General features: G+C 35.8%; 2 protein-coding genes across 2 annotated transcripts; one reads left to right on the top strand and one right to left on the bottom strand.

The window, feature by feature from the left end:
• The first annotated feature begins 209 nt into the window (after nucleotides 1-209).
• LOC124297901 (tyrosine-protein kinase Abl) lies at nucleotides 210-11,740 on the top strand. Its single transcript, XM_046749280.1, has 14 exons — nucleotides 210-930; nucleotides 2,213-2,420; nucleotides 2,670-2,779; nucleotides 2,967-3,265; nucleotides 3,350-3,491; nucleotides 3,634-3,764; nucleotides 3,858-4,120; nucleotides 4,213-4,384; nucleotides 4,525-4,780; nucleotides 4,961-5,095; nucleotides 5,222-5,354; nucleotides 5,465-5,571; nucleotides 7,457-7,668; nucleotides 8,013-11,740. Exons 1-14 carry the CDS (start codon nucleotides 804-806, stop codon nucleotides 10,197-10,199), a joined length of 4,482 nt encoding a protein of 1,493 aa, XP_046605236.1. The 5' UTR covers nucleotides 210-803; the 3' UTR covers nucleotides 10,200-11,740.
• Nucleotides 10,268-13,726, bottom strand: LOC124297911 (NTF2-related export protein). Its single transcript, XM_046749317.1, has 4 exons — nucleotides 13,337-13,726; nucleotides 12,844-12,930; nucleotides 12,502-12,646; nucleotides 10,268-12,401 (listed from the first exon to the last, which is right to left on the bottom strand). The coding sequence occupies exons 1-4, from the start codon at nucleotides 13,343-13,345 to the stop codon at nucleotides 12,226-12,228; spliced, it is 417 nt and encodes a 138-aa protein (XP_046605273.1). The 5' UTR covers nucleotides 13,346-13,726; the 3' UTR covers nucleotides 10,268-12,225.
• Nucleotides 13,727-13,892: the final 166 nt, after the last annotated feature.

The raw sequence follows: 13,892 nt of genomic DNA on the forward strand, positions 1-13,892 counted from the left end.
ATGCGTACATACGTCGTCGATTTATTTCGACGGTAAACCGTGATTGGAGTAATAACAATTCTTCGGAGTTTAAAATCGATTACGATTTCGGTCATTAAACCCTCAACGCATCAATCGATAGCGTTAAAATTTGTCGACTCCTCATTGGTCGAACTTGGTACGTCGACCGGTTCGCTTTTGGCTCCTCAGTCGCTTTGTCGCCCCATCTGGAGAGGGTCGAATGCTCGGATGAAATAAAAAACTGGCGACTGGGATGGCAGTCTTTTCTCGTACTACTACTGCACATCGTATCGTGATTATATCTGTATTAAAATGAAAGTAATTTTTATTGTTGCCAGTAATGCGAGATTTGCTGTTCAATATTTTGTCAGCGTGTTTGATCCCGTGTAGAGAATCGATACCGCTTATCGTACATGCAAAGTCGATTGCTTCAACCCTGGTTTTGATTAATCCGAGTTCTATCTCATTCATAACAACATATCGAAGCAGTTGCACATTTTACTCCCTGGCTGCACCACCTCCACTTCGTCACCGTGCTGCCCCGCATTAATGCACTGACAAACTAAATAATCGACGTCAAAGCTGTCAAACATGGCGAACGGTCTGTGATATCTAATTGACATGTAAAAATGTGAGCGAGCACGGGGAGGAAGCAGTTCGCGGTTCAGTTCTTGTTTAAACTATTCACAAACTCCCGTATAATGTAAATGTATCAAGTGCTCCTGGAGGTTGATGCGCGAAGCAGTTGACCTCGGCGTACTTTCAGCCGGGGCAGAATATAAGGGTATGTTAAACGAGGAACTATGGGTGCTCAACAGACTAAGGATAGAGTGATTCCCACCGGGTCTGCCGTACGACAAACTCGGAAACAGCCCAGAAACCCGAAGGAATCCAGGCTCATTGGATCGAACATTTTTACGGAACACAGCGGTAAGCTGATCTCCATTTTCATTGTAAGACTCTACCCCTCCCTTTTTCCTGTTTTAACAGTTTCATTTTTCTTCTCATTTCATTCAATCGCACTTCCTACACGCACTCATTGTTACTCTTTCCTTCTTTTTTCCTTACCTTTTCCGTTTTCATTGACAACCTTCATCTCATCACAACGTTATGTACTAATATCACACATTGCATAAGTCCAATTTCGAATACAATTATTTTATCCATTTGTTTGCCAAATGAAACATGGAATAGAGACTCGCAATGAAGTTCCTCGCAGATAAAATCACATCGATACAGAATGAATTCATCTCTGATTTACTGCTACTATTTCATTATAGTCAATCCAGAGCCAATGTAATTGTACAAATTTCGATATTATCTTCCATTCCTCGACACAGTGTGTTAATTTATGTCCACCTTCGAATTTCCTTATTCGGGTTTATTTACACAGAATTAAATTTTTCAATTGAACTTCTATACTTATAAGAATTTTATATTAATGGAATCGATTACTTGGAAAAAAAAATGTACTCATTTGTTACAATGGAATTTAGTTTGTCGTACACAGCTATATTTAATACAACATGAAGCAAAACAAACGAGAAACGGCGTGAATCGTGTTATATGACTTCCTTTTGCAGTTATTTTTAACTCTGTGTTCGATATTTCTTTATCAAAGTTTTTGGATTCTGATTAATAAAATTTGCAATGCAACGATTATGAATAGAATATTCTTTATTATCAATGAACAGTAGCTGTTCATTTCCTGCAACTAGTTCTAATGTATGTGGTCCGAATAATCAGTAATGAATTCTTTAATTGCATTTGTCTGTGTCGCAGATCATTTCTTTTAAAGTTGAATTTATCGGAACAAAATTACAGTAGATTTTGCCCTTAATTCTGAGCTGCACAAATTTTTTGAGAAGCAGTATTTAATTCTTATTCAGGAACAAATTGTGCCGAACTATAATATGTCCTTGTTAGAATGATCAGTTCACTATAAGACTGTTGGAAAACAAACAAAATCGAACAAAGTTGAGATCTTTTCAAACCATTGGAAAGTTAGAGAAACGGGAATATTCACAAATTACAAACTTGCAATATAGCATCAATATCCTTTACAAAATGCATTTTCTTTGTTTTATAACTGAAAATATGTAATTAATGATATCATTCATTTATAGTTTGAGTCTATGTATACTTGCATTGAAAAAAAGGCGGTTAAATTCATTTGACTTCTGTTATTCAATTACTCATACCGATATTCTAGATCTAACGTTACTTGTCTTGAGGCAAAATGTGACTGATGATCATACATTTTCAGAGGCATTACTACAGAGTAGACCTCTACCTCATATACCAGCCTTACCTGAAGGAGATCCACCTAGCGGTTCAAGTTCTCAATCACTTTCCCAACAGTCCAGCCTGCAGCAGCATAGTAGCGTCACTACTACAGGACTTCTGGAAGCTGCTAATCGGTAAAATATATTGCAAATTATAATTTCATTATATTGTTCCCAATGCAATAGAACATAATATGAAGAAATATTATATTAACCAAAATTTGGATATTTCAATGCATGGGCTTAATTTCATTTGAATAGAACATATTTTCAAATAATTTTCAAATTTAAAACAATCATCATCCAGCCCTAAAAAATGACGAGTTGCCATATGTGCTTCGATGAACATAATATGAGAAACTGTTTACTTACCCTTGATTGTAGATGGACAAGCAAAGAAAATCTTCTGGCTCAAGAAGAAGATGATCCGCAATTATTTGTAGCGTTATATGACTTCCAAGCTGGTGGTGAAAATCAACTTAGCCTTAAAAAAGGTAATTTCTAGGATTTTTTTCCATTCCATCTACAGTATCAATTATTTCTTCACTTGGGTACTGTAATCTCGTCACTGCATACATTATACTCTTGACTTGAGGAGATTTAATTTAATTTCAAATTGTAGTTTCAAAATGAAAAAAAAAACTGTATTCTGAAGTTACTATTGGAAATATATTTATATAGGGGAACAAGTTCGTATATCAAGTTACAACAAGAGTGGAGAATGGTGCGAAGCCCACTCCAGTACAGGCCAGGTTGGCTGGGTTCCTTCAAATTACGTAACCCCCGTGAATTCGCTGGAAAAACATTCGTGGTACCATGGGCGAATATCAAGAAATGCTGCAGAGTATCTGCTCAGTTCGGGTATAAACGGAAGTTTCTTAGTTAGAGAATCAGAGAGCAGTCCTGGGCAACGAAGTATTTCATTACGATATGAAGGGCGCGTTTATCATTACAGAATAAATGAAGACAGTGAAGGAAAGGTCGGTAATAACTCTAGTATAATAACATATATCGTAGACATCATCTTATGGTAAATTCAAATTTCAAACAAACTATTGTTCCAGATGTTTGTTACAACGGAGAGTAAATTCAATACGTTAGCTGAGTTAGTTCATCATCATTCCATGCTGGCCGATGGTCTGATTACTCAGCTACTTTATCCAGCCCCCAAGCGCAACAAACCTACCGTTTTCCCACTAAGTCCAGGTAAGATACGAAGGCACGGGCTAAAGTATCTTCAATTATTACTAACAAAGTTATCCAAGTCATTGATTATGTGTGAGCGTAATCTGTAAACATTTGGATTCGTACTATGTCAAACTCTAATTGCTATTTGTAAAAATTTTAGAACCAGACGAGTGGGAAATTAATCGGACAGACATAGTAATGAAGCATAAATTAGGCGGGGGCCAATATGGCGATGTATACGAGGCATTATGGAAAAGATATAACATGACAGTCGCAGTGAAAACGCTGAAGGTGAGATGCAAAGTGCTTTATCACTGCGTTGTTACTTTTAGTAAAATTTTGTAATATTTCCATAACGTAAAACACACTTTTGCCATTCTCCAGGAGGACACAATGGCATTGAAAGACTTTTTGGAAGAAGCGGCGATAATGAAAGAGATGAAACATCGAAACTTGGTACAGTTGATAGGCGTCTGTACGCGAGAGCCCCCATTTTATATAATTACTGAATTTATGAGCAAGGGAAACCTTCTCGACTATTTACGAAACGAGAGTAAACACCAAATCAATGCTGTTGTCCTAATGCACATGGCTACACAGATAGCCAGCGGTATGAGCTACTTGGAAAGTAGGAACTTCATTCACAGGTAAAAAACCTCATGGCCTTACCCTCAATACAATCTTCAAGCCCTTAATAAAGCTTAGCATTTTATACACATGGTTGAATTTGGTCAACTAGGGATTTAGCTGCACGCAACTGCTTAGTTGGAGAAAATCATCTAGTGAAAGTTGCAGACTTCGGTTTAGCTCGACTTATGAGAGACGACACTTATACAGCCCATGCAGGTGCGAAATTCCCGATTAAATGGACTGCTCCAGAAGGATTAGCTTACAACAAATTTTCAACAAAAGTACGTAATTATTCATATTTTTGTTGATGTGTATTTTTGTTTGACCATTGAATAAAAAATATGTATAAATCATACGGTCGGTAGTTTGTATATTTGAGTGAATTTTATGAAAATTTTTGTGTATTTTTTTCCATGCGCAGTCAGACGTGTGGGCTTTTGGAATATTACTGTGGGAAATAGCAACCTACGGAATGTCTCCATATCCAGGTGTCGATTTAACCGATGTTTACCACATGCTGGAAAAAGGCTATCGCATGGAATGTCCACCCGGCTGCCCACCGAAAGTGTACGAATTGATGAGGCAGTGCTGGAAATGGTCTGCTTCAGAACGTCCATCTTTTAAGGAGATACATCATTCTCTGGAAAATATGTTTCAAGAATCAAGCATTACAGAGGGTAATAACTGTAAAACATGAAATCATATTTCAGTTTCTTGTGTAGAAACGATAACATTCGATCACTTTGCGCATCTTGTATTAGTAATTGAATTTTAACATAAGTCATTGTCAACTAAATATCGTTTTACGTATGGTAAAATTAAAGAAAGTAATAATATTATTTCATGATGCTGTTTAGAGGTAGAGAAGCAGCTGCAAGGAGGCGGTGAAATCCCATTACTTTCCTACAAAAAATCTCAGACTGGAAGTACCGGAAACATTCATGGACTGGTTCTTGTCACAGATCAATTATCTTCCTCAAGTTTGATTCAAGGTGAGTTTGAAATTCACCCGCCAGACATACTCCATTGACAACTGGCTTGTAAGTTTTGTTTCTTATTTTACAAAATCAGAGTCATACAAGCGTATTTCTTGGTCTGAAGTCTTTATCTGGTTTCAGATAATGCGTCGGTCAACAAGCTAAGTACATTCATGGGAGGTTTGTCAAGCAAAAGTAATAGTAATATTGTACAAATGCGCCGTTCCACAAATAAAAAAGGGAAACAGGCACCAGCGCCGCCGAAACGCACCAGGTATATTGAAACGCCTCTGATGTAAATGTATTTTGAACACAACTGCTATTATGTATCCATATTCGTTATTGTACTCACTTCTTTATACACTTTATTTCGCTATGTTACAGCTTGTTGTCTTCGTGTAGTTCTTTTCGTGACTCAGCGTATCAAGAGCAAGATCAACAAAATACGGAGTTGGGGACAGTTACGCTTGATGACGGCACAGATCTAAATGGTATTGATAAGATTTTTGAAGGTATTCAATTACAATGATTAAGCGTAATGATGTATGCACGTTCTGCTTAAATTGCTATTCTTGTGTTGTTTTATTTTAATTTTTTTATTTCGCATTCCAATCATCACTAGCAGATAAACCTAACAGTAGATGGGTCATTCTCCAGAAATTGGGTAACATGGATAAATTGAAGTAAGAATTACAAGCTTTGTTTTACATATGTATATCTTATTAAACATTCCCATTATATATTTAAAACAAAAAGATGAAACACTGGTACTATATCTATGTAACATTTAGGTAACTTGACAAGTTTGCATGTGATTGACACTAACAATAATTTCGGTGTAGAAGTATTTACGTACTACTGCTTTTCTATAGTCGTATTTGCTTTGAGCCTAAATTGATGTACAATGACATTCGACTTAGTTTATTTGCTCATTTAACCAGTGTAAAAGTTTCATCAAATTCTTTTCAAGATTCGTTTCATTACAAGAACATATCACGCTCAATATTGGGATGACAGTTTGAGCATTTGTTATTGTAAATACAATATCACAATACCACGCAATCGAATATTTACTGAGTTTTTATATCTTGCATATATTCGACACATATGATTCAGCTAGCATACCTTGTGCGTCCATACATATTTATATATTCATATAGACTTTCCCATCATAAATTACATGAACAATTAAACATAATTGTAGTACCTTTGTACAATTTTGTACAGTGGTATATATTATGCACACATATATATATATATGCACACACACATATATATTAAATTAAACATTTGTCAGACATAAAATATTTTGAAGGTGTTTCATTTCTGTCCACCGGCAGTAAAATTTTATGTACTAAAGTTTTACAAATGTTTTTATTTTTGCCGATTTTCGTAATTGATATTTCCAATAAAAATTAATTTTCAGTTTTCCGTTCTTTACATTCACAGTCGAGTTTCTATTCTCTACTTTTTTTCTTATGCATCTGCAATCTAATTTCTGTTGCAGTATACTCGATTTGGTTATTTATTTTCCATCAACAGTAGAAACTTCAGTTATTTTGTATTTTTTTTCTTTTTTTTTCTTGTCATCGGCACATTAAATCAAAAAAGCAGTTTCATCATAAATATCAAGCAGTGTTACATGAGTTTACCAATCGCAATGCATATGTAATAATGTAATCTATACAGAAGTTATTACAAGAGTATCATCGATTTGCTGCCTATTCTATAATAGCTATAGGTATTCAGGCATAACATAATTTTTTTACATTTATACATTTAGATTGCCACCGAAGTGTCATATCAGTGCGATTTAATGAATGTTTAGCATCTTCGTAGCTCTGATATATTTTCAATTTGCTTTTTATAAATGAAAATATAATAATTATTTCAGATTGGCATTTACAGCAACATATCGTCCTGTTTTTGTATACAATATAGGGAGAATGACCTGAATGAAAACGGACAAAGCTTACAATTAAAGCGGGTGTCAATAATGAATAATTTAGCATGAATTCTTACTACAGATGAATTTATACCTAATTAAATGAAACGCGAAAATTTCATGTGTGTGATAATATTTTCATAAAATATTGTTGCTACTTGCATGGCTAAATATCGCATACTTTCATCTGAAAATTAATACTTGTCACCCGACATGAAGTGCTCTTGCACGAAATATGGTAAATCGTGAGAAGTAGATCCTGACTATTGTCAAATCAGCTAATAAATTGAGTTCAAAATTCAGGACTGTTATCCAGAAGGCACATCAGACGCATAAAACGCTTTCACAGTACCCAAACTTTAACCAAATATCACAGACATTCCCAATGTATAGTATACCTTATTTTTTTTTTTTATTGAATGACAACTCAGGTATCACACGAGATCTTGTGACAATGGCTACACAGTCTATTACCACAGGAGGTTGTGAAGCAGACGATGATGGAGATGGATCACAGGAAACGGTGGAGCATAATTATGTTCCACAGCCATCAACCTCGCCAGAACCTTTAACCAACGCACAGAGCAATCAGAAACAAATAAAAACACGACCGTACCCATCTAAGGACACCCTACCACAGAAGGTATAATAGATGTTGCGTGGTATAGGTAAATGCTATCTCAGCCTAAAGCTCTTTGTCGCAGAAAAGAATTTCATCAAGTGGTGTAATTACTTTAGTGAGAAGATACTTGTGTTAGCATAAATTGTTATACGAGTACAACAATCTTTAATTATATGTATTTCGTTTCATTTTTTTTCTTTGCTTTGTGACCGTTTGTCGCAATCTAATAAATGTGAATAACACGTTATTCGTTTTATACTTTACATTGCTACGTATGCAAAAACGAACGGTAAATGCACACAGCACTGCTTGAATAATTTTTTCAATCGTACAATCTTAAGTTTAACGTTTGGAATTTGTTACAGCTAGTGCAAGTAGGAGCTCTGGAGGTGCAAAATGTTAAAAGGGCAATTAATCGATACGGCACTTTACCTAAGGGTGCACGGATTGGGGCGTACTTGGAATCTCTGCGACAGAGCGGAATTCCATCAAATCAGGAAGGAGTCGTTGCGTCGACTGCTTTAGCTACATCGATCGAGCAGCATGAAATTGCTAATTCATTGGACACTCCTCAACATCGCTCACTCTCCCCACGCCAAAACAATTTACGCAATCAGCCACAAATGACTCGCAGCAATTCTTCCAGCGGTGTCGTTAGCACCTATCAGCCTCCCAGCTCTCCTCGGAGTAGGGCGGTTACAGCTCGTAAGACTAATTCTGAAGGCGTAGGTTTCAGAACATTTCGAGCCCCAAATACTTCTACTTTTAGAACTGCTAGTCCCTCAAGAGCAGTTCAACCAACACTTGCGGACTTGGAATTCCCACCACCACCTTTAGACTTGCCACCACCGCCTTGCGACATGTTCAGCACAAGCAATCCTTGCGACTTATTACCACCAGTGAGCGCATCTCCCGGAAGTGACACGTCACATGCAAAAATAGCTGGTTCACCTATCGGTATAAGAAAAGCAAACAACGAGCGAAAATCTAAGGATGACTCGAACGAAGACCCCGATGAAAGAAATAACGACGTTAGGAATACAGAGCCGTCAGTGAGAGAAGCCAGCTCCAGATTTGGTGTCAGTTTAAGGCGCAGAGAGCCTTCTAGCGACCTAGGTTCCAATGCAGGCAAACCAGCGGAAGAGAAGAAAGGTACGTTTAAAACTAAAGAATCCTCTAGTTTCAAAATGGAAGCTATTAGTTCCATTTCCCCACCTGAAGAAGCGCCTCCTCCACCACCACCACCTCCACCTCTTCCTTTGGCCGAAGATAGCGTTGATACATTCATTTCAAAGCCGGGAATGAAGGAAATGTTAGAACTAAAGTTAATCAACGAGATTAAACAAAGTGCCGACATGAAGTATGGTAATCCGACAAAAAAAACTAACAATCCGAATAACTCGTCTTCGGCACCATTAGATCCTGCGTCTCAATTGCTTTCTGAACTATGTGCAAGTTTTAGCATGGACACCAACAGACAGAACCTACAGAACGAATACGCGACTACTACTCCAAAAAATGTTGAAGCACCAGGCAGCGTGCACGATCGCGTAGTAAATTCGCGGAGTTCGACGGAAAAATATGGGACCTACAAGGACACGCGTGTATCGTCACCAATTACAGAGGGCATTTTGAACGCAGGAAATGTTGGTTTCAAATTGAAAAAAGTTGACAAAAGAAGTAATTCTCAAAAGGACGAGGTTGTCGAAGGGCAGATAATTGATTTCAAAGCAAGACTGAGAAAAGTAGATAATGCTGATAAGTCTGATGAAAAGAGTAAACGTTCCGACGAAATGGGTGGGAGCATGTTGGTGGAATCTGTTGCAGAATCAATAACTGACGATCAAATGGATGACAAACGACGAAGTACTGGGAGCATAAGTAGTTTAAAGAAGTTGTGGGAAAACAAAGAAGCATCTGGCGATAATCAAGCGCTTAGTCCTAAATTGAGTACCAAGGGTGGTAGCAGGCAAGATATAGATCCTGGTGAGGATTCTCCAGAAGATCACAGTGCGGCTTCAACACGCAGTTCAACCAGCAAGGGAGACCCCAGAGTCTGGCCACCGACGTCATCAACAGACATTGAAAAACCTGTTGTTCCTGCCAAACCAGCAAAACCCTTGGTATCCACCAGCAAGCATTTCGGTTCTTCAATTTACGCAACACCAAATTGTAATAAATTTTCATTACCTTCCGAAGAGGAAACGTGCAAGCAAAGCAACGACTCTAAAAGTGTTAAGAATAATGTATTGGAAATATCAAACGCTATTGAATCCAGTATACTAAATTTAAAAGGAAGCCCGACTATTGTAATAGCCAATTGGCTACAACTTTCTGACAAAGTTGGACTTCTACACGGAAAATGTGCGAACCTTACCGATATTGTTATAGCACCGCAAGCAAGGTTTCAATTTCGTGACTTACTTACTCGGCTTGAATTACAAGCCAGGCAATTGAGAGCTGCTGGTACGCGAAACGTGACAGAGAATTCAAGACTTCTTGGTGAAGTACAGAACACGATAAAAGATGTACTGAACACAGTGCAAAGATAAAGATATTGATAGCAAAGAAATCAAATACATTGTTTAAACCAGTTCTTTTATCATTTTTGCGTGAGGTCAACAAGAGAGAGGACTATTGTATTGATTGACTTGACGGCGTATCTAAGTCACTAGTAATGTTGTCCATACATGGACTAATTCTCCTCCTGATAAGCAGAAACCGCGATTTATTTCGCGACATCGAATATTAACTAATGTGAATAAATCTTAAAATTTATTAATTTTACAACAATAAATAATAATCATCTGTACCAAGTATTATTCAAGGGAAATTAATATTTCTCTGAATCCAAAACTCAAAGATCCGATAAGATAATTTTCAAAGCCCAACGTTTGAGATGAATTGTTCTCTATTATATTCGTTCCTATTTACTTCTAATGAGCGTCTCATACTAGTTTCACGTAACTGATTTCATTCATTGTCTCCGAGAAGAAATCGATTTCTTATTGTTTTAATTTTATCTCAGTATTGATTCGAATTTATTATTCTTTACAAATGTCTATTCCGAAGGGTAAACACAAAGTTGAAAAATATGCACGCATTTTCTGTGTGGTCCGAATTTAAAATTCAACATTTCAAACTGTTGATAGAGTGAAAAAAGGATACCATATCGCAGGTTAGATATAGGAAACACAAATAGAACGTTATTAAACATAATTCGGACCAAAGCCATTAAATACTGCTAGGTATTAGTTATTTTAAAGAAATTTTTTTTTATACTTAGGTTGCTGATTACCTATGATCATAAACCATCCCATTTTACATGTAACTTTTATACACATACGTGAATATCGCTTAGACTATTATATGCGAGATTTTAGACTAGATTATTATAAATACGGAAGATACTTGTTAAGTCATTTTATGTGTACCGTGGGACAATATAACACTTTTGTATTTGTATAGAACAATTGTATAAGTATACATATAACAATGGCTATATTAATTCGATGCCTAGGCATATAAATTATCTGGAAATCAATTTAAATACGATTATACAGGACCTTAGTGTAAACGTGCTGTAATTTTCATCAGGGGAATAGAAACAAATGTTCTTCCAAATTATGAGGAATGCAATAGTACTCTTGGTTCGAAAAAAATTGTTTTGAATTGGTCAGATTATACTAATTTTTTTATGACACTGCCTATTATCATCCCATAATGTGATTGATGTTTGAACGCATCAATCAACGCCCTAACATTATTCCATATAAGAATAATACTTCGGTTCCCTCTCCCAGTTTAATTATATTATTTATACCTGTGATAAACTTACCCAATTTTTCAATTTTTTTGTTTTCTTTTTTTAATCGAAGAATTATGCTCAACTTATTCGCAAGAAAAAAAAATTAATAAATAAAAATCGTTTCAAATATTATTCCTAAGTCATTGAAATTACACTTGAATGACGTTGTATTATTGAGAGATATGAAAATCAATGTCTTATATAATAATGTATTATAGTAAATTTATGATTATTTATATGTATATTTATTTTATAATTTTTCCATGAAATTATCCCTGTTAAAAAGAAAAAATGACCAACATCTGATCCGCCGACAGACACTTTAAAAAAATTTTAATAATCCTTTATACATTGACATATATAAGAATAAAAATAAATACCAAATTGTAAGAGTTGTTAATTTATCATTATGTATGCCGAAAAACCAAATTCTAAATATCATAGAATAACTGGAAATGAATTTCATTGATAGCAACTTTATTTATAGCAAATTTAATTTTTAAATAGGTAATTATAAAATGTAATTATTCAATGCATTGTCTCGGGAATTTGTCACACTTGATTAATTCTGCTCATTATGTAAAAAATGACGAACGGCTTACAATTAAATGATAATCCTGTATCCGCTGTTTTGCTATGTCAAAATTTGACAAGTGCAATGTATAAACTAGGTATAATTTAAATTAGGAATATTAGACCTAGCTTTATTTAGTCTTGCCAAATACTACGGTTTGCGAACAGTCAAGTTTATTTCACTAGTAATTCAATTCCTACGTAGTGCTGTCCAGAGCTTCTTGTACTCTGAAACAATCACTAACGATTTTCCATTTGTCTCCCACTGCGGTGATTAGAAAATTTTGATTAAATGGTTTTGAAGGTTTATCCTGGAACTTGACTTGGCCGCTAACTTTTATTAGAAATGTTGGCTGGTTTCCAACTGCTGCACCTGTTAATTGATAAAATAAAAGTATGGCATCAGACATGTTTAACTAAAGGCTTTCTATTGCAATTTGAGTATACTGCCATTTTGAAATATATGTATTTACCAGTAACAGGTTGAGCATCAAGTGTCGTGGTCGAGTGATCAGAGGCTGGGAGGTCCATCCAAAATTTTTGAATTTGATCTTTAGCTACAATGCCATTTCCATTCCAAATTAAGATCCCCGTGTCTAGGTACAATTTTGATATCATCTGGAACCAAAATGAACAGCCGCAATTTGATTGTATCATTGTATTAAGATAAATAAATCTTTTTTCCATAAAAGAAATACAAATTCAATTAAGGAAGATTTGTACAAAGCTTTCAGAGAGTTTCTATATGCAACATTAGGAAGCATTGTCTCAGGTCAAACCATAATGTTTTAAATAATTACGAAATGCCAACTTACATATCTCTGTTTATCAATGGCTTTATAATATAATTTGGTAAATTCTTCAGCCGTTCGACATGCTTCGTCGATCTTTGATTTGATATCCTGAAATGATAGTAATCAGGATAGTTATAATCGGTTGCATGATTATTACCTTGTTTAAAAGTTAATCATAAAAATGGGAATAACTTAATAACACAAAATAGTGAAATGAACTATGAATTCAAGGAATCGAAACTCTGAATAGTGTAGACTGTGTAATTGGAATTATTTAAACTGTAACTAACAAAAGTGAAATTTTCATCCAATTCAAGCCTATAGTATTGCGTTCCTAACCTATAAATTGAAATAGACCTATACTTCTGACATATACGCAACCAGTGTGCAACGCAATATTGAGATGCAATTTTGATTGCAACTACATGAAGCGTGGCTATCTTACATTTAAGACTAAAACACGCGCAAGTGATAAATATTAACAAGTCGAGTGCGAAGGTTATTAAATTGCTACCTGTTCCATTTTCCACGCTACTTCCGCCGCTGGTTTTCGAGTATATACGTCCTCGGATAATGAGATAATATGAACACGTTTCAAAAATAATCCTGAGCAGCTATGACGTTCCGTGTCGTTTACCCCCGGAATTTAGCGCTAGTCGATGCAACAAAATGCAGTATCCATTTAATCTGACTACGTATGTATGAACACAGAAATCCGGGGATATACAAATCAATAGATGCGAGCAACGGTGACTAAGATTCCTTCGCAATCAAATTAATAAGTACAAATACAACGATATGTAGTTATATTCCAATTTTTAGTTCGAAAATGCTACATGCCAGTAATTTGCTTTAAAATATCGAAGTTATTTAAGATTGCAATCTATGGACGTATTGAGTGGGAGTGAGAGGATGAGAGAGAGAGAAGGCGAAAGACGGGTCGTCGGGGCATAATCCGTACATCGGCGTCGGAGAGCCAATAAAATAGTCAGATTCGTAAACGTCACTAACGTCACCAACGTGACGTTTGCGCGCCACGAGCCGAAGAGCGTCGAAGAGCGAAGGCAAAG

The sequence above is a fragment of the Neodiprion virginianus genome, chromosome 2 (genome assembly GCF_021901495.1).
Source record: "Neodiprion virginianus isolate iyNeoVirg1 chromosome 2, iyNeoVirg1.1, whole genome shotgun sequence".
In the NCBI taxonomy this organism is placed as follows: domain Eukaryota; kingdom Metazoa; phylum Arthropoda; class Insecta; order Hymenoptera; family Diprionidae; genus Neodiprion; species Neodiprion virginianus.